The following is a 17220-nucleotide window of genomic DNA, read 5'->3' on the forward strand; positions in this document are numbered from 1 at the left end:
TTTATAAAGAAGAGGGTGAGCTTCTCACCCTCAGTGAAAGGGTGAGAAAGAGCTCAGCACTAGGGCTCTGAGTTTGAGGCAATCTTCTTATTCCCTTCCTCTCTTTCTTGTTCATCTTGAGCCAAATCAATTTTTTCATCTCCTCTTTATGACCCTGTGTTTTTATTTCAAAGTTTCTACATAGATCTTATCTTTTAATTAAGAATGCTTGAAAATTCTCTATTTCATCAAAGATACATTTCCCCCATGCATGGCTCTTTCCTCATTTCTTTCTTCCCCTATTTAGGATTATTCTCAGCTTTTCTGGATATATTATTCCTGGTTGAAATGCTATATTTTTTACCTTTTAGAAAGTCATAATCTAAGTTCTTGGCTCTTTTTTAGTAATAGTTGCTAAATATTGTGTGGTCTTTACTGTGATTCCTCAGTATTTGAATTCTTTTTTTTCTGGCTGTTTACAGTCTTTTTCCTCTGCTCTTTGACTTAGAAGCTTTGGATTTTGGTTCTAATGTTAATGTGTTTGATTTAAGGTTTTCTTTAAGGAAGTGTGTGTGTGTTCTTTTTTTAAAATTATTTTCATTTTGTCCACAGGTTCTAAGAAACCTAGGCAGCTTTCTAGGGTTTTTTGTTTGGTTGGAGTATTTTGGTAATAGCTTTAAGTTATTCCAGGCAGTTCAGTTCTTAAATTCTCTCCCTTCAAGGTTTTCCAAAGCAGATTTTCCTTACTCTACCTTGCATTTTGCTTTATTTCTTTCAGTCCTTCAGCTTTTTGATCTTGTTTTAATATTTTTGCTGTCTCGTGGAGTCACACAATTTTCAGTCTGTTGCTTGAATAAAGTTTTGTACTTTTTTTTTTTTTTTTTTTTTGCTGAGGCAATTGGGGTTAAGTGATTTGCCCAAGGTCACACAGCTAGGGACTATTAAATTTTTGAGGTTAGATTTGAACTCAGATTCTCCTGACTTCAGAGCCAGTCAGAGCCATCTAGCTGCCTTCAGTTTTGTACTTCTTTTGCCAAACTGTTAATTCTCTTAACAATACTTTCTTTCAGTAGGACTCATTTCCTTTCCAATTTTTTACTTCAGAGCTGTCATTTCATTTAAAAATCTTTTTTTTTTGTAAGCTTTTGCTTCAACTCTTCCAAGAATTCTAATTGAACTAGTGTCCAAATTATGTTTTCCTTTAAGGCTTTTGCTTATATTTTGGACTCATTCTTTTATTTTTGGTGGGGATGAGGATTGTGGATTGAGTATCAGTGTCATCATAATGAATAGCTCTTTATGATGATATTCTTTTTTTTTAAATTTGCTCATTCTTTTATCCTATTCCTGAATATAGAACTCTTTTGTTAGAGCCAGAATACGTTTCTAGAGGGACTGTCTAGGCCATACTTGGATTCTTGTTGGTCCTGCTGTTGCTTTCTAGAGAAAATGAATGCTATGTTATTCCAGGATCTCAGGCTAGGGACTTGTAACCTTTAAATGCTTTAATAGTGGTCTGATACGGGGCAAAATCTGAGTACTGCTTTCCTGGTCTGGGCTCTGCAAATTCCTGCCCTGGGTTTTAGTCCAAGTAACAAAACTGTGGGTTTATGGCTGGTTGAAGTGCCAATAGACTGCTGTTAAGTCTCAGCCACTGTCAGCCAACTAGAAAGCTCTGCATGTTCAGAATGATAGAATTTCAGGTTGCTCCTTGTTCTGGGATTCCAGCTCTGGTTACCTCATATAGTCCAGGACTAGAATTCAGATCCTAGTCTTGATGTTTGAGCCACATAGCTGGTGTTTTCTGTTAGCTCACAGCCTCTGACCAGAGAGCACTCCTTGCCCTCAAACCTTCCACAGACACAAATCCTCTCCTGAATCCTGCACTGGATCTGTGACCCAGAACAGGGCAGTGAGTAACAGAGCTGCCAATTGTCAATTGTTTCTGTTCCCTAAACAAAGTTACTTCCCTGTGTATGGGTCTAAGACCTTTTCTTGTGAACAAATATAGAAAGTTCCCTCACATTCAATCCATATGCAGAGTTTTGTTCTTAGGGATTGCTCCTGAATACATTAGTATTCTTAGACCTCTTTGTGTTTCTGTTTTGAACTGGGCTGGGAAAATAACTTTATTTTTTCCCCAGTATGATCTCTGTCTAGCATGTTTCTTGTATCTGTATGGAATAACTGTATGGGAGAACTCAGCTATATTCCTTTCTGCTACTGTGTTATCTTGGTTGATTCTTTTTGCTCTGAAATTTCAGCACAAGGTAGTATGTATCATTGAATTACCATAATTTTTTGAGCTCTTAAGAAATGATTTTGGCAATGGAAGGCAGGTATCCTTGGTAGTTTTAATCTTAGACACAAAAATGAATAAAATGAGAAAAAATATGGAGAACCTACTTTCTCTCAGGAACTGGTGCTCTCTTGTCTTCTGTCTCTGCTCTGCTGCACTGCCCGCATCTCCACACATGTTCTAGTCCCTCTCCTTTTGCACCCCTATCCCAACTCTCCCTTCATTTCATGCATTTGGTAGGATGACTGCTGCTACTTCTTGTGGGTGATGGGTGTGAGAGGGCAGCATTCAGATGAGCCTAGGTAGAGCCTGACTTCAGGTCTCGCCGACCCCAGGTCTGGCACTCTATCTACTATGTAACCCTGCCTAAAAACTCTGAGGGAACTTTCAAACCTACAGAGTTGTGGGAGATCACAGGATTTGGAATTAAAGGACCTAGATTTGGATCCTGGCTCTCATACTTACTATTCTCTCGCCTTTGGACATGCCATTTAACGTCTGTGTGCCTTGTTTCCTCACCTGTAAAATGAAGGGATTGGACTAGATCACCTCTGACCCCCTACAGTCCTAAATCTGCAACCCTACAAAAATTAGGAAGACAATCATGCAAAAGTCAAGATAATTTAACATGTCTGGAGGAATCAGACATTTTTTTTTGAAAACCGCTACTTGCCTGAAAGCAAAGGAGGAGCTGGTGTTGTGTCATAATGTTATTCAGAACTCTGATATGGCTCAAAGAAATCAGATGCTGTATATAGTTGGGAAATTGCATATCTGTTAAATGGCAGACTTACCCATTAACCCAAACCAGTTTTGGTTTTTCTTTTTAGGAAAACAAGTTTAGATATGTTAAGAGAATTGAGTTTCCTTTGCACACGCATTTAAATGGGGGAAGAATAAAACAAACTACCACATCCCCTGGTAGGAATTTGTCTTTTTTATTTTCATCTCTTTACAAGTAATATAAATACCACCTGTGATGATATTGCTAGGTATCATCACTGTACTCCTATAGAGCTGCTGAGTATGCAGGAGGTCATCCTAGATAATCTGCTCTAGGATCATTTTTTGTGGCAACACTGGTGGACTTCTTATTCCCTATAAGCAAGGGAATTTGGGAAATTCTAGAATGATTTGTTTGGGTTTAAGCAGCTATTTACCAAGTAAGACTACAAAGCACAGATGCACACAAAGGATCTGTCTGCACATGAATTAAAACTATCTGCATGTCTTATGAAGAATGCAACAGTGGAAAATAGACCTTAAATATATCAATATTCAAAATATTATTCAACCAGAAACCCACTTTTAAAAGATGATTAAATTAACTTTACAAATATTTTAGACGGCACTATAATGATCAATTTTTCTCTCATTTTTTAAAATACACACTGCAAAAATATTTCTACTTTTCCATTCTAATAATACTGTACATAAAAAGCTATCAGATTGCTATAATTTACGCACACATTCTCTCAGCTGTCTTTTTACTCACTCTATGTTTAACCTTTATTCAGGCTTTAGACCATATTGATCTGGCACTTAAAATAAAAAGGTAGTGGTTTTTTTTTTAAAGGGGAATGGTAGTCTTCCTTAGGGAAATGATTTGTTAGTAAGGCAAAATTATGCAACATGAAGAGAACAACAAAAAAAGTCTATGGCATGATGATGAATGATAAGAAGTCACCAGGAGCAATTTCTCTTGGGGATAGAATCACAACCAAGCTAAGAAGTTTCTTGCCATGTGAAACTGACATACATAACTTTTCTTTTAGCTTGGAAGCTCCTGTTTGCTCTTTAGCAATTTTGGCATTTCAGGATTGTGAGGTTATAAAGCTTGTTAAAAAGCAAAGATTCTTTAAATGTATTCGAATGATTTGTATTCCACATTTGTACATCACAATGTTGTTGCCTTTTGTGATGAGGGCTAAGCAACACCTGAATTTCCCTGACTTGAATCTGATCTAGTTTGTACTTTGGGTTGATGAGAAGTTTAAAGTAAAGAATTTGCTGATGTTCTAATTTTTTTTCTTTACTTTTTTAGAAAAAAAAAAATCTCTTCACTCCAGTTCCACGTTATGGTGCTATCCAACTGTCCCCGTCTACTAAATGAGCTGCCTCAGAGGAATCGTTCCTGCCCCGTCGGATTCTTGACCAGGCAGTTGCAGCAGCACTGTATGGCTTGCCACCAGCTACTGTACTTTAAGGGCTCCACGTTGGACTTTGTGATCATCCCCTTAGAGCTGGAAAGGTAGAAAGCACAGGTAGGAATCAAAATCACCCCAGACCAGCTTCTCAACAAGTTGTTCTTTGGCCCTCACCCCCCACAATGGCATGCAAGCTTCCTTTGTGTTCTTCAAAGTGCTCATACCACAAAGGTGCTGATGCATTAGGAAATTTAAGTCTAAATTTGTTCTCCTTGAAATAGACTGTTCCTTTTCTAAGAGGTTAGGAGGTCAGACTACAGGATTAAAACAGCTCCTTTGCTATAATATTATGTGCTTGGGGTCTTTGTTTCTCTCTTGGTCAACAATTCATCCTAGATGAAGGAAAGTTGTGGTTGAGATACTTGTCTTGTTCAGAGTAAGACATTATCTGACATTGGATTAGGACTGGAATATAATTTCTAGATTCATCTCCCTATCCCCAGGGATGTGACTGTGGGAGCTATAGGACAGGAACAAGGAAGCAAGGCTGACACTTTCAAATTCCCTTATGATTAACATGTTAAGATGAAATATGCACATTAAGCTGATGGTCATTTTGATTTTGAAGATGAAAATGGAAGATTAATTGCTTTCTTTGGTTAAAGATGAAATGAACCCCTTAGTAGTATGGGTACATGTTTCTTTTCTGAAAGATGGCATAGCTGTAGTTATGATTGCTCTATTTCTTTGTCAATCAGTAGCTTAAAAAAGCTTTCCACCTAGTAAGTATATCTGACTGCATATTTAACTTTCCAGTTATACTTCTTGCCCCTGTTTCACAACTACCTTCTTTTATCATTGCCTTAAAGGGCAGAATTCAGATCCTAGGGTCTAAATCTGTTAACTTCCAGTTTTGATGCAGCTCTGTCTCTTTCCATTTGAGCATCTATGTAATAGAGGCTGGATAAATTTAAGAAAGCTATTTTACTCTAAAACAAACTAGAAAATAACAGCTAGGGAAATGGCTATTATCAGAATTAGAAATATGTAGGCCAATAAAGCCACTGAAAATGCCATTTAACTGCCCCAAGAGACCCTGAGAGGTCTCACTTTTTCTATGCCCTAGATTCTTCATCTATAAAATGAGGAAAATAGTATCATAGGATTATTGGAAAGATCAAATTAACTGTATGTAAAGGAAGAGCTGTGCAAACCTTAAAAGTGTTACATAGGTTACTTGGTATGATTATCATTATTAAATATATTATATACCTTTTGCTTAGTGTTTTCTTTGAGGAAATTTGAACATAAAGCTAGAGTAAACAAAGTCCTATACAGAGTAGAATGACCACAGCCAAATACTCCTAAAGGCAAGCAACAAATGGCCTTCTTAAGTAATTTTATCAGAGTTTGAAGATCTCTTTGGGGTCTTTTGGCCTTTTGAGGCTGCTGCAACACTTTTTATACTATCTGTTTTTATAGGCAAACTACATGATTATAGAAATACTTAAAAAAAAAAAAAAAGGTCCCAATCATTCTAAGAGTGAGATCTAAAAGAAATGTAAGAGATCAGACAATTAAATACCTTGGTAAATTTGTTCAAATGGGACCAAATCACAATGGATAGATATAGTATGCCCTATCACTTATTAGGTAGTGATTTATAATCTCACTTGATTATGAACAAGGAAATAATGTAATCACTCTTATAAAAACAGAAACGAGATTTTTTTTAATGAATATTTGCCTTTGTCACTAGTTGTGTATCATGCCTTGATTGATTTCAGATTATTTAGTTTATAATAACTGCTCTAGCCAACACAAAGGGACATTATTAAAGGATAAATTAACTATGTGTTGAAAATTTGAAAAAAAAAAAAAAAGTAGCATATAGCATGCATTTACCCAAAGGAAAGGAATACTATTTCTTTTTTTCTTTTCTCTCCCAAACTCTATTGCCTTTCTAAGTATTTAATACTGAGGCATCATTATTTACTTGTTCTCTTATAGCCAGTGATGTTTTTGTTTTTGTATAAAAGTGAATGAATTTCAAACATTCAGTGGCTATTAAAATTACTGGCTACAAATTGTCCTTTTGTACACGTAAACTCATAAATATCTGAACCAGGAGTCATAGTAATACCAGAAAAAGGCCATAATTTACCTGTACCTGAGGAGCTGGCCTGTAGAGACTTACCATTCATCATTCCCTAGAATGTACTCTAGGATTGGCCACTCTTTTCCCCCTCCATTCCTCTCTGGAATTTTATAGTTTTATATGTTCAAATGTAAATACATCATAATTTTTAAAATTGATCTGATTGTGAGGTCTATATGTTTTTCTTTAGTTTTACACCAATGTTTTTAGGAAAACAACTTCTATCTTGATGCATACACTTAATGAATGAGTCCTGGAATGTTGGGGCTAGACTGTACCCTGAGAAATTATCTGGTTTAACACTTCTTTATAAATGAGGAAACAAATCTGAAGAGGAAAAGTGACTGGTCTCAGTTTAGGGCCAGTTGGTAGCAAGGGTAGAATGAAAACCCATGTCCTCCTCATGGCAAGGCTACTGTTCTTTCTACTGAATTATATATTCCATTAGTGAAACAGCCACTTTGTGTAAACTTTAAATGTGATGAAATGATATCTGAAATGATTCATTATTAAGCAATTCAAGCAATATATATATATGTAAATATACATATATCTGTATATGTCATACAGATATACATATGGCACATATTTATGTAAGTTTACATAAACATATAAAAGTATAAATAAATTTATACTTATTTATATATTTTTCCTGTCTGGCTGTGAAGTAGACAGATAAACAGGTGACTCGATAGATAACTATCTATCTACATATCTCACAGTTTGGCAGAGAAAACTCTTTCATCTCCTCTTTTGTGATTTTTGATTATCTTAAGTCATTACTCATCAAACATGCTCTGGTCTCCAGCTATCTCTATTAGAGACTCTATAGAGATAAAAATCATTTGTGACTTCGTATTACTGCTTAGGATCAGAACCTTCCTCCTTCCTTCCCTTTTTCTCCCTCCTCCCCACCCCCCTGGTCCATTTAAGTCTCACACAGAACATTATTGTAAAGTTGTTGAACAAATCACTCTTCCATAACTATCTAGGCAATGAAAGTGATATTGTAGTTTAACCTTGTATCTCTGGCTCTCTTGATTTAAGGCCAATATCCCAATACATCTGCTTAGAAGGGATGAAAAGGTCCAGTCAAAATGTCTTCCTAATTAAGAAAGCTCTATGGCTTGGTTATATAGCTAAATGATTCTTTGGATGAATTGTCTATATTTAAATACAATGGACTCAAAACTCAGTGCTTTGGGAGTGATTTTTCCTGCCCTTTTGGTGTCTTCAAGCAGTATCCCCACAAAAGGAGGTATTAAAAAGTTTTATCTTTTGTCCTGACCATCTGTCTTCCATTCTCTTGAATGGCTTCCTTTTCTGCAACCCCTGATACTCTTCTAGGATTGTTTGACCAGGAAACTACACACTAGGGGGAGTCTCAAGCCATTCATTTATAGCTATACCTTGTTTTGTTAATTTCTTAGCTGTTTTACTTCTTGCTGAGGCATCTCTCACTCATAGCCAAGAAGTCTGATGGCAAAGTGTTCATCATGTGAACAACAATCATACTTGGGAATACCTCAACTAGTCATGACAAATCATCAGGCAGAAAAGGAGAATCTCTACTAGAGTCTGCATTGTATGGAATTGGTCACCAGTGTAATCCAGATTGATTTGTCAGCTTCATAAATTCTCACTGAAACTAAATTGGGCTGCTAAATAAGCTTTAGAATTTATGCTCAGAACCAGATGTTCTGAGCCTACAGAGATTAAAAAGTTTAGTGATCATGGTCTATCTATAATCCCTCTTCTGTACTCTTTTCTACTATGACATGACAAACATTAATTTCCAACTTTACTGTCCAATCTTTAATAAATCTTGCAATTGACTCTTCCATCTTCCTACTTCCTCTATGAAATCTTCCCTGATTACTCCATAGAAGAGATTGATCTCCCTCTTTTGTATGAATCTATTATTTTTAACACTTAATAGTGTTTTACATTATTCTTTACTTAATGTGTTTATATATTCTTTGGGAGCAGGATCTGTGTTTTATCCTTTGGTACGGGTCTAAGGACACAAGAAACCATCAATAAATACTTGAGGATTGGTTGATACACTCTTAGCTATTTCCCATTTCATTCCTTCAACAATGAGGGAAACAGCTAAGTGACACAAAAGACACATACAGGAGGGATCCCACATCCTTTTTTGCCCTTGAGTATCCAACACTTGCAGCTTTTACATGGCTAAGCAAGCACATATTATCTAACTCAACACAAATGCTACTGCTCTTGGCTTTTATAGCAAATAAGCATTTCTAGTAATGCTGTTAGGTTGGAGGTTTTTGCCAAAAAAAAAAAAAAAAGACACCACAAAACTCAAAAAAAAAAGTTAAATTTAATAAGAAATGAATACAAGGTAAACAAAAAGGTACAAAAACAGTCAAAAAAATGAATGTATGAATGAAGCAATCTGGAAAAGCATGTTAATGTTAACAATCAGAAAGTCATTCTCCTTACCCAGTAACACTCATAACATTTAATGTAGACTGTCTCATTCACATTTACACAACACACATGTGTAGAAAGTCTGAAAAATTCAAATCATCCAAAATAATTTTACATGTAAATTTATGTCACAAAAAACATGATAAGAAAAGCTAGGGTGATCCCCAAAAGTATCCTTATAATGCCAACCAATAGGTATATGCAGGGAGAACCCTGGACATTCATTCCCCACAAATGATCCTTTGGAAGGGGCAGGGAATGCTTTATATGTCAAGAAATAAGAGTCATGTGGATAAGTGACATACCATAATGATAGATTGTTAAATAAATCATAAATTTTCAACTCACCTCATGTACCAAGGACTACTAACTAGTCTGGTTTCAGTTAACAAACAAACCCAATCAAAAACTCAACAATAAAAACCCAGACCCAAATAAGCATAAAAAAATTAATACACATATAAGCTTATGCTGATATGTATGACTTGCTGAGGGATAGGTAATAAGTAAGGTTAATAACATTTCGTAAAACAAAGGCAAACTAGATGGAACCTCAAAGTTCCCTTTTTTTGTATGTCAGAAACATCTGGAATTCATGTGCTTGTGGGCAGCCAATCAGGATACAGTTATTTATATCTCCATTTCCTTGGATATCCACATTCCAGACCTCAGTATTTTTGGCCTCAAGGGCAGTCAGTAGTTGCTGACTGATCTTCTGGCTCTTTTTCAAGTCCCAAGATTCACACCCACTCTCTATCTAGTAATAAACACATTGTTCTATTTTTCCTACAAACCTGTGAATGTATTGAATCACTGGGCCTCCTACTTCTCAATAAATTTAGCTGAGAGAGGCAAGCCATACTGGTCTTTTCTCAGCAAACTCTTGAATTGGATCTAAAACATTAAAGGAAAGGCAACAAGCCCCACCCTACCATGATTGTCTAATATAAATTTGCCCTATTTCTCATAAGGTTTCCACTTTCACAACAATGTGAATTTAATAAATTCATAAAAACAGCTAATCTCTCCTCTCAGATAACTTGAGAACTAGCACATCTGTTCTATCCCAGGGTGAGCTTATCTCCTAATACAAAGATGCTACTTCTGAGAACAGATATACCAAAAGCCAGGAACTGTTCATACCACCCCAAAAGTGGAAAACTGTCCTGCCTAGGAGCAAGGAGGAACCCAAGAATATGTTCTGGAAATTGTTAAAATAGACCAGATGAGTGTATGGAGTGGGGGAAGGGGAGAAGGCAAGGGGAAATAAAGAGGGAATAATAAAGACTTTATTTTTCTTTAAAGATGATACACTAAAAGTTATGCAATAAGCCCACATCTCTACATTGGCAAAAACAAAACAAAACAAAACCATCATTGCCCAAACAATAAATGAAAGATTCTAAAGGCACCAAGGAGAAAGGACATTTGTTTCCTTTCAGCATAATAACCAATAGCATGTGTGAGTGCCTTTCTTTTTAGGGTTTTAATCCCAATCTTTCCAATATCTGGCAAACTAAATTGCACTGTCTCCACAGCTAGCTGAGAAAAATAAGTGCTTCTAACTATTCCCATATTATTTGTATAAGTCAGCATCTTCATAATTTTTCTTCTTTATTTCAGTCAGGAAAATTAAATTATAACTTTAGAAGGAATGTTACTGAAATATTCTTCTAGCTGACTAACTTCTTCTCTATAGGTGTATATGGAGCAGACTTTGTATTTCAAGTGACAAGAATTTTAAAAGACACAGGGATAATTATTCTTCCATTCGCAAGAAGTACCACTGGTCACATACTATTATTATCTGCCATTCCATTTACACCAACAGTAAAAACTATACTACCAATAGTAGTATGTATCATTTTTGTCAGTAAAGAAATTCCAAGTACTGTCATAATATAAGTTTATTACCCATCTCTTTGTGTATATTTTAATAATACAAAGGAAAGGTTTAGAGAATTTTAGTGTTGTGTTTTAATGGGAAGTGTATTATTTGTAAGAAGTAATAAGAAATTACTTGGCTTTATTTGCATCAAGATACAAATTTAGTAGTGTTTAAAAAATTCTTAGGAAAATTAAACTATGATTAAAAAAATTAAAGCAATTCAAGTGAATCTCACAGCACAGCGCATATACCAATCATTTGGTTACACTAGGGCAGGCACCTTGTAAGTAGCCATCTCAACTCTGAACAGTTAAATACAACGTAGCTGGGGTCGTGGGGCTTCATTAAATCGGCACAAACTGCTCCATCAAGAGATGGTGACACTATAAATGGAAGACCAACCACTGGTTCTGAAAAAAATAAACCTTGTCAGTTTCAGTTCCAACATTAGATTATTTTTTTGTCTTTGCATGGGGGTTGGGGAGCAGCCCAGCCTGTGGGGTCTGACAGGCCACAGCCCCCATGAGGAGTAATCAGCCTTTGCTGTAAACACTGGAGTCTGTATTGGCTCTCAGTTTGTCTGTCCTCACACCATGTTATGGGAGAAGTATCACAAGGTGGTAGGTAACTCAAGCAACTTAACACATGAAAGTCTAAAGTCCGTTCGACATGTATATCTGTACGTGCTTTAACTGAAAAATAAAAATAAACAAAAAAAACACACACATTAAAAGATATGCACAGACCAAATCAAAAAGAAGCAAAATATGACAAGACAGACAGTGGGAAAGAGCAGTCAGTTTGGCATCTGCGACAACCAAATCAGAGAAATAGCTTTAGTTTTTAATATTCCATGCTGAGAATCATAATCTGGTTGGAAGTGGCTTTGTAAAAACAGATTAATATTTAATAAGCAATTACAACTAAGCAAAACCTTTTAATATATTGTCATTAAACAGATAGCTTATGTACTGACTGTGGGGCTCCCAGTACTCCCTGTTCCCTATAAGGATGAGAAGAATGACATTTTCCCCAAACCCCTTAGGCATTCCCACATCACTGCTCAAACTGACTGAAGCTTTCTAATTAAAAATTAAAAAAAAAAAAAAATCAACCTGGGCTTCAAAGTTACAAGCCAAACGAAAAGGCAAATTAACTGAGTAAGTACAAGGTATGAAAAAGCAGGAACCAACACAAGCTATTTGTACCTCCTTATAAGAGCATTTTCTTTTCCCAGCTTTTTCAGAAGGATTTGTTTGACCAGCTGGTCCAAGGAATCCTCATCTGCTATTCCCCTCAGAAACTAGCATCCAAACTCTTGCCCTAGAGATCAACCTTCTTCCCAGTCTGAGTCCAGGGCTTGAATCACTTTTCCAAGTTCCCTTAGTTGATAATTTTTTTGGATGCATTTATATGCTTTTTCTTTGCTATGTAGGCATTACCCCAATTTCCTTTTTAGCAAAGTTAATCTAAGAGTCTAAACTGATTACCACCCAATAATTTCTCCATTTCCTCTTTCAATACCAGAAGTAAAATAGCTTCCCTTGATATATCTTCAATATATATAGCCTATGGAAGAAATTAGATTTCTATAAGCATCTGCTGGCTAGACAAACAGAATGCAGACACAAAGACCACAGTGATAAGCTTCATCCAAATTAAATGGTCAGGATAAAAGGCTGAAATGAGGCAACTGTGAAATCCATGTGAGAGATGAAAAACTGGAAGTTCTCCTTCAGACAGTATGTTTTAAATAAATGCCATCCTGAGTAAAAACAGGATTAATTTGTCCTGTAAGGGATCAGCAAATGGGATAGTAAAACAGGAAAAGGATAGAGAAAGAGATAGAAGGAGAGAGAGAGAGAGAGAGAGAGAGAGAGTTCCCCAGAGGGGTACAGCTCATCCTTGAGCAGGGATATCTTCTCTAGGACAACAGGTGCTATGGTAATGAAATTCTCCCTCTGAAACATTGGGCTGGGCTTCCCTAAGCTTTCCTGTTTCCCTGTACTTCTCAGGTTCTAGCCCAAAGCTCTTTGATCTTTTTTCATACAGTAAAGAAAGTTGGAGAATAGAAGAACAATATAAATAAAAATAATGATAGCTGACAGTTTTATAGTATGGTAAAGTTTGCAAAGCATTTGCAAATGTGTGATGGAGGTACTACAGGTATAGCATTATCATCCCTATTTTATAAAAGAGGAAACTAGCTCCAGGAGATAAGTGACTATAAGTTTATGGTCAAACTGCTTCTAAGTAGCCAAAGCAGGATTTGAATCCAGGCCTTCCAAAGTCCCAGTCCAGTACTCTCCACTGCAACATGTACCTTCCATGAAGAGGTGTTTACCCAAAGACATTTAGCAAGTTTATGATCAATTTGAAATTAAAATTAGCACTTCAAGGGCTCAAACCCTAACCAAGGATGCTCTGCCATGCTGTCAATAAAGAAAGGCAGAGACAAATGTTCCCTAAACATACAGGATGAGCAATAATGCTTTGGCATCTGGAGGCAATGGATGGCTCTGGGGATCAAAGAGAGTAGAGAAGCTGGAAGGTGAAAGAGAAGAAAAGGAAATGTCTATCTCTCATTACTAAAAATACCTGGAAAATGGATCAACAGATTCATTTGAGAGGCACAAAAAAGGGGAAAAAAAGGCACAGAAAAAAAAATCTACTCTCTATTATATCTTTATTATATTATATTATTATAGAATATCTGTAACAATAAAAGTGAGCCTGAATGATCCCATATATCTTTTTTTTTTTTTTTTGGGGGGGGGGGGGGAGGAGGGATGGAGACAGATTGCTAATTGTAGTTAGAATCCCTGAACTCACACTGACTGGTAGTAACTCTACTCATGGTCCCTTTTCTCTCATTTTTCAAACTCCTCATTTTTCTTCTCCCCTCAAACATGTATATCCCCTCAAGGTTCAAGACTATCTTCAGTGTGTACTCAGTTCTCTCCCTTGAGGTCATCTTCCTGATCCATGTCTTCAAGTCTATGCTCTCAAGCTCTTCCAGAATCTGCCTTTGAATTTCCTATTAATGTACAACATTTCTACCTGGATATTCTAAAAATACCTTAAAGTCAAAATATTCTAAACTAAAATCATTATCACCTATCCATAAGCCATCTCTCCCTTCTCCTTACCTTCTCTGTTACTCTTGACAGCATACCCATCTTTCTGATCTCTTTACCTCAGAGTCATATTTGGCTCCTGTTCCCCTCACTGCATATAACCAATTAGTTGCCAACATATATTCATTCTACGTCAAAATACTTTTTTTATAGCAAGGCTCTCCTCTAAACTCCTACTACAACCACAGTGGACCTCAACTCTTTTCTCCTACATATTGGAATAGCCTCCTAATTGTTCTTTCTACATCCTATCCATTCCCCTCTCTGCCACCCATCTTTCTCATGGGCTGTTTGAATGTCAATCTTCTATTCAAAAATTTGGGAGTAGTTCTCCATCACCTTATATGAACTCAGGGATGGAATTCAAGGCTCTATACGCTATCTTATTCAACCTTATACCATATTACTTCCCCTTCATATCTTTATGTAAACCAGACTATCCTCTATTTCCCTCCTCCTCCGGTACTCTCCCATCAAGACTTTTGCTTATATTGTCTCTCCAATCAAACTTAATAAATATTTGTGGTTTAATATATGGAAAAGATTCTCCCCACATCTGGTTATTGAAATAGGTCTGACAGGCTCAAGGTTTGAGATATCGTCTTCCACAGTAATTTTCTTGACCTCCTTGACCCACTTTCCCCCTCTCCTCAGCAGAAAGGGATCTCCCCCTCCTCAAATTTCCCATTGCTCTTTGCCTAAACCTCTCTTTTGCTCCTTCCTTCCCTTGTTTCACAGTATTTGGAGACAATTCCCCCCATTCTCTCTATTAGGCCACATGATTCTTGAGGTCAGATCTTTAATATCTTTAATATCACTAGCACAGGTCCTTAAAGATACCAGATCTTCGATGAAAGTTTAAAGGTTTTAAATAAGAGTTAATATTACTAGTGTGTTTGAAGATTTTGCATTTTATAAATACTTCCTCATTTTATTTTTAACAGTAATTCTATAAGAAATGTTCTACAGCCCTACCAATAGCAGAGGAAATGAAGGTTAAAAGAAAATTAGCTTGCCTGTATTCACATAGCTACCTGTGTCTGGGGCAGGATTCAAACCCAAGTTTTTCCTTGCTAAACTGAAAAGACTACTTAGAAGCTTGGACTGGAACTATAGTCATCACAAATGTCAACAAAAAAAATGGGCAACCCATATGCAAATAGAAATTGAGTTAACTAAAAACTTAATGGGTTAAAGAACATGGAATATTTAAGAGTCAGGTCTGATGAATTAGAAAATCTCAAAGGAGAAGGAAATAGATAAAAGAGAGCAGTGGTGGCTAGTATCCAGCCAACATCCTCTGATACCCTCCTGATCCTTTACAACTCATTTTCTCAGTGCTAACACTGATTTCTTCCAACTCAAAAGTTTCATCTCAGCTCCTTCCCCACACAGCAGCTACCAAATTCGCAGTAGCCTGAGATAGGGCATGATACCTGCCTCTGAGGACCTTCACCTCCTGTTTTCCCTTCTCAGAGGCTCAAAAAACCAGAAGAGACAGTCACCTGTGGTTCCTGAGATCAAATCTGACACCCCAGAGGCTGAAATTATAAAGAACCTTTGTCCATTTCTACCCTCTTTGAAGGATCTTTTATTCCAAATCCTAAGTGGGGGTGGAGGGTATTGTTATGCTGAGACTCCAGATCTGGGTGAGGAAATTTGCTACATTTGAAACACTAAGGAAAGTGACTCTAGAGACATTCCTAGCTTTTTGGGGAACAGGAGTCACAGATGATTTTGAGATTCAGTGAATTTGAATATTCTAGAATTGGAATAAGTCATTTGGCTGCTCCAAGGGATCTTCTAATTAGGACCTTCCTTTGGTCTTTTATCTCCTGAGGAGTCCTTGCACATACTCTTTCCTTAAGGGGACAACTCTCTATGAGGCCAAGTTTTCTTGTTCCTGATTCTCAAAGACCTAAGATAGGATTACCACATCCAGCTCTAGAACCATGACTGCCTTTAGAGCAGCTAGGTAATGGCTGAGGTGTTTAATAAGGAAAAATCCTGACTAGACACAAATTTCAAATGGTTCCTATTCACACATTTTCCAGTTGATACTGAAATTTATGTTCCCACCCCCATTTCCCAGCTACAGATCATCAGTGGGTTTGCAGATATTAGAAGAATCATGGGTTCATAGAATGCTAGATTCAAGAGCTAGAAGGGACCATGAAAGCCAAACTCTTTCTCTTATAATTGAAGACTGTAGCACAGGCAGGTTCAGTAGTTTGTTGGGGGTCCTACAGACACCAAATGTATGAGGCAGGCTTTAAAAACAGACCTCCCTTCCTGACTGCAGTGCCCTCTTCCCTCACTGTGCCAAGCAACAGGACTAGTGGGCAGCCACAGAAATCATGAAATCAGCCAGCACCACCTGGAAAACTACATGTTCCTCATTTTGTGTCTCCTCTGGACTAAGGCTATCTGTCCTTCATTCTGCTTGTCCTTTTCCCAAGGCAGCTCTTCCACCCACACAGTCCTCATTATACCCTGGGACAAAACAGTTTAGTCTGGGACATCTAGTAGGAAAAGACAGCTTAACTTTGACCTAATTTCTTAAATAATCAAGCAAGGGGAAAAGGGATGAAAGCAGGTGAATATTCCCTGTGATACTGCACTACTGAAATGCCTGAACTGTGGTTCTGGGCTTGAAGTCAAAGCCATTTACAACTGCAGGCCAGAACCAAGATTTGCGAAAAGGGGTGATCCTGAACCCTGTAATGGTCAGAGAGAAAAGCAGGAAAGTGAGAGGGCCAAGCATCAGCCACTTACTTTTTCTTGTCTTTGTCCCTTCTCAGTGGCTGCTGTGAGGTGACCTGTAAGGCTTGGGCCTGCATGGCCTCGACAGCTGCCTTCCTCCGGTTGAAGGCAATTTTCTCCTCCTCCAGTTGCCGTCGCTTTTCTTCCACCTTCCGCTTTTCTTCCTGGTGGGTCCTCTTTAAGGTCTCAAATCTCTCATGAAGCTAGAGGGGAAATCTGCTTATTGGAAGAAATGTCCTCCTCCAAAATCCTATCTGGTTCTTGGGATGTCCCCTATCCTCCCAGATTGATTCTTTTGTGGATCTTAACTCTTATGCCCAATTTCTAGGCCCTTAGAGTGTGTTTCCAAGGATGCAAGAATAAGACAGAAGTATTTCTGGGGTACTCACCAC

General features: G+C 37.2%; 1 protein-coding gene across 10 annotated transcripts in view; it reads right to left on the reverse strand.

Moving 5' to 3' along the window:
- Positions 1 to 3197: 3197 nt before the first annotated feature.
- Positions 3198 to 17220, reverse strand: part of SEPTIN8 (septin 8) — a 34496-nt gene continuing 20473 nt past the window's right edge. For 6 of the 10 annotated variants that reach the window (XM_051978249.1, XM_051978241.1, XM_051978240.1 and 3 more), the window contains 2 exons: positions 16841 to 17031; positions 3198 to 4521 (listed from right to left, as the gene is read on the reverse strand). In XM_051978249.1, coding sequence (XP_051834209.1) covers positions 4398 to 4521; positions 16841 to 17031 — 315 coding nt within the window. In that variant the 3' untranslated portion in view covers positions 3198 to 4397. Of the gene's footprint in view, positions 4522 to 8984; positions 11621 to 16840; positions 17045 to 17220 lie in introns of those variants that run through there. The other 4 variants (XM_051978246.1, XM_051978245.1, XM_051978247.1 and 1 more) reach the window with 3 other exon arrangements.

Source organism: Antechinus flavipes, chromosome 2 (genome assembly GCF_016432865.1).
Source record: "Antechinus flavipes isolate AdamAnt ecotype Samford, QLD, Australia chromosome 2, AdamAnt_v2, whole genome shotgun sequence".
In the NCBI taxonomy this organism is placed as follows: domain Eukaryota; kingdom Metazoa; phylum Chordata; class Mammalia; order Dasyuromorphia; family Dasyuridae; genus Antechinus; species Antechinus flavipes.